Source organism: Taurulus bubalis, assembly GCF_910589615.1.
Source record: "Taurulus bubalis genome assembly, chromosome: 18".
Lineage (NCBI taxonomy): Eukaryota > Metazoa > Chordata > Actinopteri > Perciformes > Cottidae > Taurulus > Taurulus bubalis.
Window position 1 is genome coordinate 166,142 of NC_136606.1, and position 12,494 is coordinate 178,635.

The following is a 12,494-nucleotide window of genomic DNA, read 5'->3' on the forward strand; positions in this document are numbered from 1 at the left end:
CTGACGGACCTTTTTAAAAGTGCTGCTGTTTACTTTATTGCTGTTTCATTTTTTTACCGTTGTTTTTTTCGGAGGTGGTTAGCTTTTAATGGCGTGTGTGCGTGTATGCGTGTGTGCGTGTGTGCGTGTGCAGCAGACTTTGACCCCATTATGAAGGCCAAGATGGTGGCTCTGAAGGGCATCAACAAGGTCATGACTCAGGGCAACCTGGGACTCAACCCCATGACCATCAACAGGTAGGATGTTGGTTCACAGCTGATGAAGCTGGTGATTTTTTTTTTCATTGTCTCCATTAATGAGCTTGAAAAGATAACGAACGACTCTGACTGAAGTCCACATCTTCATTAAAGGTTAACAGACTGTGTGTGTGTGTGTGTGTGTGTGTGTGTGTGTGTGTGTGTGTGTGTGTGTCAGGTTCCAGCAGGCTCCGCCGGTGGCTCCCGTGGCTCCGGGTCCAGAGGGTTCTCCTCAGCCTGCACACCTGGTGGTTCAGGTGTGTAGAACCATGAGAACCATTTAAACAGAGTAACCATCTCTTTCTGCCCGGCGTGTCGTGATGTCCTCTTCACTTCCTTTCAGGACGGGAAGTTGAACCCTCAGTTGGTGCGACCGAACCCCCCCAGCTTCGGCCCGGGCTTCAGTGAGTATGAGAGAACAACCAACGTGTTAAATAAACAAAAACAAAGGAACCGGTCGACTCTTGCTCACCAATGGTGCTGATGTCTCGAGACGCATCCTCGTCCCCATGAAGTTGTGTGTGTGTGTGTGTGTGTGTGTGTGTGTGTGTGTGTGTGTGTGTGTGTGTGTGTGTGTGACGCTGTCCTGTGTGTGTGTGTGTGTGTGTGTGTGTGTGTGACGCTGTCCTGTGTGTGTGTGACGCTGTCCTGTGTGTGTGTGACGCTGTCCTGTGTGTGTGTGTGTGTGTGTGAGACGCTGTCCTGTGTGTGTGTGTGTGTGTGTGTGACGCTGTCCTGTGTGTGTCTGTGCGTGTGTGTGTGTGACGCTGTCCTGTGTGTGTGTGTGTGTGTGTGTGTGACGCTGTCCTGTGTGTGTGTGTGTGTGTGTGTGTGTGTGTGTGTGACGCTGTCCTGTGTGTGTGTGTGTGTGTGTGTGTGTGTGACGCTGTCCTGTGTGTGTGTGTGTGTGTGTGTGTGACGCTGTCCTGTGTGTGTGTGTGTGTGTGTGTGTGACGCTGTCCTGTGTGTGTGTGTGTGTGACGCTGTCCTGTGTGTGTGTGTGTGACGCTGTCCTGTGTGTGTGTGTGTGTGTGTGTGTGTGTGTGTGAGACGCTGTCCTGTGTGTGTGTGTGTGTGTGTGTGTGACGCTGTCCTGTGTGTGTGTGTGTGTGTGTGTGTGTATGTGTGTGACGCTGTCCTGTGTGTGTGTGACGCTGTCCTGTGTGTGTGTGTGTGTGTGTGTGTGTGACGCTGTCCTGTGTGTGTGTGTGTGTGTGTGTGTGTGTGACGCTGTCCTGTGTGTGTGTGTGCGTGTGTGTGTGTGACGCTGTCCTGTGTGTGTGTGTGTGTGTGTGTGTGACGCTGTCCTGTGTGTGTGTGTGTGTGTGTGTGTGACGCTGTCCTGTGTGTGTGTGTGTGTGTGTGTGTGTGTGTGTGTGTGACGCTGTCCTGTGTGTGTGTGTGTGTGTGACGCTGTCCTGTGTGTGTGTGTGTGTGTGACGCTGTCCTGTGTGTGTGTGTGTGTGTGTGTGTGTGTGACGCTGTCCTGTGTGTGTGTGTGTGTGTGTGTGTGTGTGTGTGTGTGTGTGTGTGTGTGACGCTGTCCTGTGTGTGTGTGTGTGTGTGACGCTGTCCTGTGTGTGTGTGTGTGTGTGTGTGTGACGCTGTCCTGTGTGTGTGTGTGTGTGTGACGCTGTCCTGTGTGTGTGTGTGTGTGTGTGTGTGTGTGTGTGTGTGTGACGCTGTCCTTTGTGTGTGTGTGTGTGACGCTGTCCTGTGTGTGTGTGTGTGTGTGACGCTGTCCTGTGTGTGTGTGTGTGTGTGTGTGTGTGTGACGCTGTCCTGTGTGTGTGTGTGTGTGTGTGTGTGTGTGTGTGTGTGTGTGTGTGTGTGACGCTGTCCTGTGTGTGTGTGTGTGTGTGTGTGTGTGTGTGTGTGACGCTGTCCTGTGTGTGTGTGTGTGTGTGTGTGTGTGACGCTGTCCTGTGTCCTGCAGACGAGTCTCAGCGCCGGCAGTACGAGGCGTGGTTGGCAGAGACGCAGCGGCTCCTGCAGATGCAGCAGCGCCTCCTGGAGGACCAGCTGGCAGCGCACCGCAAGACCAGGAAGTCTCTGTCGGCCAAACAGAGAACCGCCAAGAAGGCCGGCAGAACCCTCGCCGAGGACGACGCCGCCCAGATCCACAAGGTCACGGAACAGCAGGGGGCGGTCCAGAAGCAGCTGGAGCAGGTACACACAGGAGTAGTACAGTAGTACACACAGGACTAGTACAGTAGTACACACAGGACTAGAGCAGGAGTACACACAGGACTAGTACAGGAGTACACACAGGACTAGAGCAGGAGTACACACAGGACTAGAGCAGGAGTACACACAGGACTAGTACAGGAGTACACACAGGACTAGTACAGGAGTACACACAGGACTAGTACAGGAGTACACACAGGACTAGTACAGGAGTACACACAGGACTAGAACAGGAGTACACACAGGACTAGTACAGTAGTACACACAGGACTAGTACAGGAGTACACACAGGACTAGAACAGGAGTACACACAGGACTAGAACAGGAGTACACACAGGACTAGTACAGTAGTACACACAGGACTAGAACAGGAGTACACACAGGACTAGAGCAGGAGTACACACAGGACTAGTACAGGAGTACACACAGGACTAGTACAGGAGTACACACAGGACTAGAACAGGAGTACACACAGGACTAGTACAGGAGTACACACAGGACTAGTACAGGAGTACACACAGGACTAGAACAGGAGTACACACAGGACTAGTACAGGAGTACACACAGGACTAGTACAGGAGTACACACAGGACTAGAACAGGAGTACACACAGGACTAGTACAGGAGTACACACAGGACTAGTACAGGAGTACACACAGGACTAGAACAGGAGTACACACAGGACTAGTACAGGAGTACACACAGGACTAGTACAGGAGTACACACAGGACTAGTACAGGAGTACATACAGGACTAGTACAGTAGTACACACAGGACTAGTACAGTAGTACACACAGGACTAGAACAGGAGTACACACAGGACTAGTACAGGGCTCATACAGGACTAGTACAGTAGTACACACAGGACTAGAGCAGGAGTACACACAGGACTAGAGCAGGAGTACACACAGGACTAGTACAGTAGTACACACAGGACTAGAACAGGAGTACACACAGGACTAGAGCAGGAGTACACACAGGACTAGTACAGGAGTACACACAGGACTAGTACAGGAGTACACACAGGACTAGTACAGGAGTACACACAGGACTAGAACAGGAGTACACACAGGACTAGTACAGGAGTACACACAGGACTAGTACAGGAGTACACACAGGACTAGTACAGGAGTACACACAGGACTAGAACAGGAGTACACACAGGACTAGTACAGGAGTACACACAGGACTAGTACAGGAGTACACACAGGACTAGTACAGGAGTACACACAGGACTAGTACAGTAGTACACACAGGACTAGAACAGGAGTACACACAGGACTAGTACAGTAGTACACACAGGACTAGAACAGGAGTACATACAGGACTAGTACAGGAGTACACACAGGACTAGAACAGGAGTACACACAGGACTAGAACAGGAGTACACACAGGACTAGTACAGTAGTACACACAGGACTAGAACAGGAGTACACACAGGACTAGTACAGTAGTACACACAGGACTAGTACAGGAGTACACACAGGACTAGTACAGGGCTCATACAGGACTAGAACAGGAGTACACACAGGACTAGTACAGTAGTACACACAGGACTAGAACAGGAGTACATACAGGACTAGTACAGGAGTACACACAGGACTAGAACAGGAGTACACACAGGACTAGTACAGGAGTACACACAGGACTAGTACAGTAGTACACACAGGACTAGAACAGGAGTACACACAGGACTAGTACAGTAGTACACACAGGACTAGTACAGGAGTACATACAGGACTAGTACAGGAGTACACACAGGACTAGAACAGTAGTACACACAGGACTAGTACAGGAGTACACACAGGACTAGTACAAGAGTACACACAGGACTAGTACAGGAGTACACACAGGACTAGTACAGGAGTACACACAGGACTAGTACAGGAGTACACACAGGACTAGTACAGGGCTCATACAGGACTAGTACAGTAGTACACACAGGACTAGTACAGGAGTACACACAGGACTAGTACAGGAGTACACACAGGACTAGTACAGGAGTACACACAGGACTAGTACAGGAGTACACACAGGACTAGTACAGGGCTCATACAGGACTAGTACAGTAGTACACACAGGACTAGTACAGGAGTACACACAGGACTAGTACAGGAGTACACACAGGACTAGAACAGTAGTACACACAGGACTAGTACAGGAGTACACACAGGACTAGTACAGTAGTACACACAGGACTAGAACAGGAGTACACACAGGACTAGTACAGGAGTACACACAGGACTAGTACAGGAGTACACACAGGACTAGTACAGTAGTACACACAGGACTAGAACAGGAGTACACACAGGACTAGTACAGGAGTACACACAGGACTAGTACAGGAGTACACACAGGACTAGTACAGGAGTACACACAGGACTAGTACAGGAGTACACACAGGACTAGAGCAGGAGTACACACAGGACTAGTACAGGAGTACATACAGGACTAGTACAGTAGTACACACAGGACTAGTACAGGAGTACACACAGGACTAGAACAGGAGTACACACAGGACTAGTACAGGAGTACACACAGGACTAGTACAGTAGTACACACAGGACTAGAGCAGGAGTACACACAGGACTAGTACAGGAGTACACACAGGACTAGAGCAGGAGTACACACAGGACTAGTACAGGAGTACACACAGGACTAGTACAGGAGTACATACAGAACGAGTACAGGAGTACACACAGGACTAGAACAGGAGTACACACAGGACTAGAGCAGGAGTACACACAGGACTAGAACAGTAGTACACACAGGACTAGTACAGGAGTACACACAGGACTAGAGCAGGAGTACACACAGGACTAGAGCAGGAGTACACACAGGACTAGAACAGGAGTACACACAGGACTAGAACAGTAGTACACACAGGACTAGAACAGGAGTACACACAGGACTAGAGCAGGAGTACACACAGGACTAGAACAGTAGTACACACAGGACTAGTACAGGAGTACACACAGGACTAGAGCAGGAGTACACACAGGACTAGAGCAGGAGTACACACATGACTAGTACAGGAGTACACACAGGACTAGAACAGTAGTACACACAGGACTAGTACAGGAGTACACACAGGACTAGAGCAGGAGTACACACAGGACTAGAGCAGGAGTACACACAGGACTAGAACAGGGCTCATACAGGACTAGTACAGTAGTACACACAGGACTAGAACAGTAGTACACACAGGACTAGTACAGTAGTACACACAGGACTAGAACAGGAGTACACACAGGACTAGTACAGTAGTACACACAGGACTAGTACAGTAGTACACACAGGACTAGTACAGTAGTACACACAGGACTAGAACAGGAGTACACACATGACTAGTACAGTAGTACACACAGGACTAGTACAGTAGTACACACAGGACTAGAACAGGAGTACACACAGGACTAGTACAGTAGTACACACAGGACTAGTACAGTAGTACACACAGGACTAGAACAGGAGTACACACATGACTAGTACAGTAGTACACACAGGACTAGTACAGTAGTACACACAGGACTAGAACAGGAGTACACACAGGACTAGTACAGTAGTACACACAGGACTAGTACAGTAGTACACACAGGACTAGTACAGTAGTACACACATGACTAGTACAGTAGTACACACAGGACTAGTACAGTAGTACACACAGGACTAGAACAGGAGTACACACATGACTAGTACAGTAGTACACACAGGACTAGTACAGTAGTACACACAGGACTAGTACAGTAGTACACACAGGACTAGTACAGTAGTACACACAGGACTAGTACAGGAGTACACACAGGACTAGTACAGGGCTCATACAGGACTAGTACAGGAGTACACACATGACTAGTACAGTAGTACACACAGGACTAGTACAGTAGTACACACAGGACTAGTACAGGGCTCATACAGGACTAGTACAGTAGTACACACATGACTAGTACAGTAGTACACACATGACTAGTACAGTAGTACACACAGGACTAGTACAGTAGTACACACAGGACTAGTACAGGGCTCATACAGGACTAGTACAGTAGTACACACATGACTAGTACAGTAGTACACACATGACTAGTACAGTAGTACACACAGGACTAGTACAGTAGTACACACAGGACTAGTACAGGGCTCATACAGGACTAGTACAGGAGTACACACATGACTAGTACAGTAGTACACACAGGACTAGAACAGGAGTACACACAGGACTAGTACAGTAGTACACACAGGACTAGTACAGGAGTACACACAGGACTAGTACAGTAGTACACACAGGACTAGAACAGGAGTACACACAGGACTAGTACAGGAGTACATACAGGACTAGTACAGTAGTACACACAGGACTAGAACAGGAGTACACACAGGACTAGTACAGTAGTACACACAGGACTAGAACAGGAGTACACACAGGACTAGTACAGGAGTACACACAGGACTAGTACAGTAGTACACACAGGACTAGTACAGGGCTCATACAGGACTAGTACAGTAGTACACACAGGACTAGAACAGGAGTACACACAGGACTAGTACAGGAGTACACACAGGACTAGAACAGGAGTACACACAGGACTAGTACAGGAGTACACACAGGACTAGTACAGTAGTACACACAGGACTAGTACAGGGCTCATACAGGACTAGTACAGTAGTACACACAGGACTAGTACAGTAGTACACACAGGACTAGAACAGGAGTACACACAGGACTAGTACAGGAGTACACACAGGACTAGTACAGTAGTACACACAGGACTAGAACAGGAGTACACACAGGACTAGTACAGTAGTACACACATGACTAGTACAGTAGTACACACATGACTAGTACAGGGCTCATACAGGACTAGTACAGGAGTACACACATGACTAGTACAGTAGTACACACAGGACTAGAACAGGAGTACACACAGGACTAGTACAGTAGTACACACATGACTAGTACAGTAGTACACACATGACTAGTACAGTAGTACACACAGGACTAGTACAGGGCTCATACAGGACTAGTACAGGAGTACACACATGACTAGTACAGTAGTACACACAGGACTAGTACAGTAGTACACACAGGACTAGAACAGGAGTACACACAGGACTAGTACAGTAGTACACACATGACTAGTACAGTAGTACACACAGGACTAGAACAGGAGTACACACAGGACTAGTACAGGAGTACACACAGGACTAGTACAAGAGTACACACAGGACTAGAACAGGAGTACACACAGGACTAGTACAGGAGTACATACAGGACTAGTACAGTAGTACACACAGGACTAGAACAGGAGTACACACATGACTAGTACAGTAGTACACACAGGACTAGAACAGGAGTACACACAGGACTAGTACAGGAGTACATACAGGACTAGTACAGTAGTACACACAGGACTAGAACAGGAGTACACACAGGACTAGTACAGTAGTACACACAGGACTAGAACAGGAGTACACACAGGACTAGTACAGGAGTACACACAGGACTAGTACAGTAGTACACACAGGACTAGTACAGTAGTACACACAGGACTAGAGCAGGAGTACACACAGGACTAGTACAGTAGTACACACAGGACTAGAGCAGGAGTACACACAGGACTAGTACAGTAGTACACACAGGACTAGAGCAGGAGTACACACAGGACTAGAACAGGGCTCATACAGGACTAGTACAGTAGTACACACAGGACTAGAACAGTAGTACACACAGGACTAGTACAGTAGTACACACAGGACTAGTACAGTAGTACACACAGGACTAGTACAGGGCTCATACAGGACTAGAACAGGAGTACACACATGACTAGTACAGTAGTACACACAGGACTAGTACAGTAGTACACACAGGACTAGTACAGGGCTCATACAGGACTAGTACAGTAGTACACACATGACTAGTACAGTAGTACACACATGACTAGTACAGTAGTACACACAGGACTAGTACAGTAGTACACACAGGACTAGTACAGGGCTCATACAGGACTAGTACAGTAGTACACACAGGACTAGTACAGTAGTACACACAGGACTAGTACAGGAGTACACACAGGACTAGTACAGTAGTACACACAGGACTAGTACAGTAGTACACACAGGACTAGTACAGGAGTACATACAGGACTAGTACAGTAGTACACACAGGACTAGTACAGTAGTACACACAGGACTAGAACAGGAGTACACACAGGACTAGTACAGTAGTACACACAGGACTAGAACAGGAGTACACACAGGACTAGTACAGTAGTACACACAGGACTAGTACAGGAGTACACACAGGACTAGTACAGTAGTACACACAGGACTAGAACAGGAGTACACACAGGACTAGTACAGTAGTACACACAGGACTAGAACAGGAGTACACACAGGACTAGTACAGGAGTACACACAGGACTAGTACAGGAGTACACACAGGACTAGAACAGTAGTACACACAGGACTAGTACAGTAGTACACACAGGACTAGTACAGGGCTCATACAGGACTAGAACAGTAGTACACACAGGACTAGAACAGGAGTACACACAGGACTAGAACAGGAGTACACACAGGACTAGAACAGGAGTACACACAGGACTAGTACAGGAGTACACACAGGACTAGTACAGTAGTACACACAGGACTAGTACAGGAGTACACACAGGACTAGTACAGGAGTACACACAGGACTAGTACAGTAGTACACACAGGACTAGTACAGTAGTACACACAGGACTAGTACAGGGCTCATACAGGACTAGTACAGGAGTACACACAGGACTAGTACAGGGCTCATACAGGACTAGAACAGTAGTACACACAGGACTAGAACAGGAGTACACACAGGACTAGAACAGGAGTACACACAGGACTAGAACAGGAGTACACACAGGACTAGTACAGGAGTACACACAGGACTAGTACAGTAGTACACACAGGACTAGTACAGTAGTACACACAGGACTAGTACAGTAGTACACACAGGACTAGAACAGTAGTACACACAGGACTAGTACAGGAGTACACACAGGACTAGAACAGGAGTACACACAGGACTAGTACAGGAGTACACACAGGACTAGTACAGGAGTACACACAGGACTAGTACAGGAGTACACACAGGACTAGAACAGTAGTACACACAGGACTAGTACAGGAGTACACACAGGACTAGTACAGGAGTACACACAGGACTAGAACAGGAGTACACACAGGACTAGTACAGGAGTACACACAGGACTAGTACAGGAGTACACACAGGACTAGTACAGGAGTACACACAGGACTAGTACAGGAGTACACACAGGACTAGTACAGGAGTACACACAGGACTAGAACAGGAGTACACACAGGACTAGAACAGTAGTACACACAGGACTAGTACAGGAGTACACACAGGACTAGTACAGGAGTACACACAGGACTAGAACAGTAGTACACACAGGACTAGTACAGGAGTACACACAGGACTAGTACAGGGCTCATACAGGACTAGTACAGGAGTACACACAGGACTAGTACAGGAGTACACACAGGACTAGTACAGGGCTCATACAGGACTAGTCCATACCAAAAGAGAGACCATAGTTATTCATGTTCCTTATCGCCCTCGGGTGCAGCTAGTCTGGAGCCCCTCACATGATCCCCTCACAGCAGGAGGTGAGGCAGCTTCTGTCTTTAAATCAAGAGTTTCATCAGCGGGTCACTGTAGGTTTTTATTAAACCAAATGGTGCATGTGTTTGGGACTATTTTCAGCGGCGGATGCATCCAGGTTTCTCTAATGAGTATCTGAATGTGTGCTCCAGTGAGTGTGTTCATGGTGTCGGCTCCTGTTGTATAATAAACACACGACTGTACATGTTCACTGTGATGTTTGTGTTCAGATCCGGAAGCAGCAGAAGGACCATGCTGAGCTGATTGAAGACTATCGGACCAAACAGCAGCAGAGGTCTGCAGGAGCGCCCCCCATACCCCAGACCATGGTGTCCATGCAGCCCCACCTGGGCAGCCCCACAGGGGCCCGGGCCCCAAACGCCCCCCCTGGTTGGACCCCAGGGGGCGGGACCCCTGGGTTGATGGGTCAGAGGATCCCACTTCAGATGCCTAAAGCCTTCCAGGCTCCGCCACACACGCAGACCCCCCCAGTAGGCTTCACTGGGGGAACCAGTGGAGGAACCAGTGGAGCAGCAGGGGACGCAGCCCCCTCTCAGGTAGCTCACCTGGAGGTCTTAGAAATCAGCTTCATGAAGGTTTCAGGAGGAAAGAAATTAATTCACCACAGATCACACGACTATCTGCTGTTGATGATTTCTATAAAATATCAGAAGACAATTTAACCCTTTATAGGTCACTCATTGAAATACTTTGAAATTCAAAATGTCAACCCTAGAGTGCTATTGGAGGACATAACAATACTCATTTACTGTTAGTAACTGTTACTTTTATCTTATTTTTAGATAGAAATGAACATCAACGAAGGTGGTTCCTTGCCTGTTTGTGGTCAAAATAAATACAAGAAGTGTATATATAAAAAATACAAGAAATACACATACAAGGTAAAAGGAACATGTATTTCATAATTATAACATCTTTTAGAAGATTAAAACACGTGCTGGTACTGGAACAGTCCACTTACAAGGTAGCCGGTTCGATCCCCAGTCCCCCCATAGCTCACATGTCGAAGTGTCCCTGAGCAAGACACCCAACCCACCAGCTGCTCCCCGGGCGCCTCCCAGGGATGGGTCAAATGCAGAGAAGAATTTCCCCAAGGGGATTAATAAAGGATACTTTCTTTCTTCTTTTCTTTCTTTCATACACATCAACAACATTAGTCCTTCATAAATACATGCTTCTTCGTCATCATCACTGATGGCAGGGTGGGCTGCCACGACAACAGTCTGCCTTCTCTTGCCATCTACAACGAAAGTTACGAAGGTAACTGCGGTTCTATGAATCCTGGATGACCGCCAGAGGTAGTGTTTCACACTGGATATATTCCGTCTCGCGCTTGCGCAGTTCGAGTATTGTATACCAAAAAAGTAACGTGTGACCTCGGATGACCCCCCCCAGCCGGGTATAACTTCCGGCGTCATCCTGAGATCGGTTCTGCGGAATCTTCTCGCGAAATCACGAGATTCCGAGTGACCAAGAACTCTGGCGGTCATCCAGGATTCATAGAACCGTAGTTACCTTCGTACCTTTCGTTCTATTTCATCCTTACTAGCCGCCAGAGGCAGTGTTTCACACTGGATGACTTATACCAACAAAGTCATGAAGAATCCCACAGGAACTACCTCATATGGCTCAAGCAGAGGAATTTGGGCCAAGAACCACACCCAGTGGGTGAGGGGTGGCCACGTTCACTCCGTAGTATCTGTTAAATGTGCTGGGTGATGCCCCTGAGGCTGCAGCACATATATCCTCCACGGGTACACCCCTCAGGGTTGCCCCTGACGTGGAGACACACCTGGTAGAATGGCACCCTACCCAGGATGGCAGAGCACGGCCGTTCGCTCTGTATGCACAGGCCCCGGTCTCCACTATCCAGTGGGACAGGCGCTGTTTAGAAAGGGCACAGCCCTTCTTAGGTCCGTCCTACGACAACAACTGCCCCGACGGCCATATGCATGCGATGGCTTTGGCCTAGGTTCCGAGGACCCGCACCGGGCACAGAAGCTCTGACCTTCCCTCCCCCCAATGGAGGGGGGGAATCTGGTTATGCAGTGAAAACTGGATTGGCTGGTTGAGATACAAGCGTTGTGGCCACCAGATATCGCTGTTTTTCTTCAAAGTGAAGCCCTAAACCTTCGAATCATTTTCAGTAAAAATAGGAAGAAAGCCTCAATGCTTCACAGGGCTTCATCCGCCCATCCCTACTGCTCACAGAAGGCCGCGACAGTAGCGATGTAGCCAAGCCAAGCGGCGCGCTTCCGTTTGCGCTCCACCTAGATAGCAGAGAGAGCGCTGCGTGGAATCTGCTGTTGCAGAAACAATATTAGTCGATCTCACCCGGTGATGCTTCACGGTGTGAAGATAGCCGACCTGGTGACGGAAGATAGGTACGCCGT

General features: G+C 48.4%; 1 protein-coding gene across 1 annotated transcript in view; it reads left to right on the plus strand.

The window, feature by feature from the left end:
• Positions 1-12,494, plus strand: part of LOC306750668 (histone-lysine N-methyltransferase 2C-like) — a gene marked incomplete at its 5' end in the record, with an annotated part of 99,901 nt that overhangs the window by 67,226 nt on the left and 20,181 nt on the right. Inside the window, 5 exons of the mRNA XM_079234135.1 lie at positions 134-236; positions 415-493; positions 580-640; positions 2,173-2,405; positions 10,311-10,637. Of these exons, the coding sequence (XP_079090261.1) occupies positions 134-236; positions 415-493; positions 580-640; positions 2,173-2,405; positions 10,311-10,637 (803 nt within the window). The remainder of the gene's footprint in view (positions 1-133; positions 237-414; positions 494-579; positions 641-2,172; positions 2,406-10,310; positions 10,638-12,494) is intronic.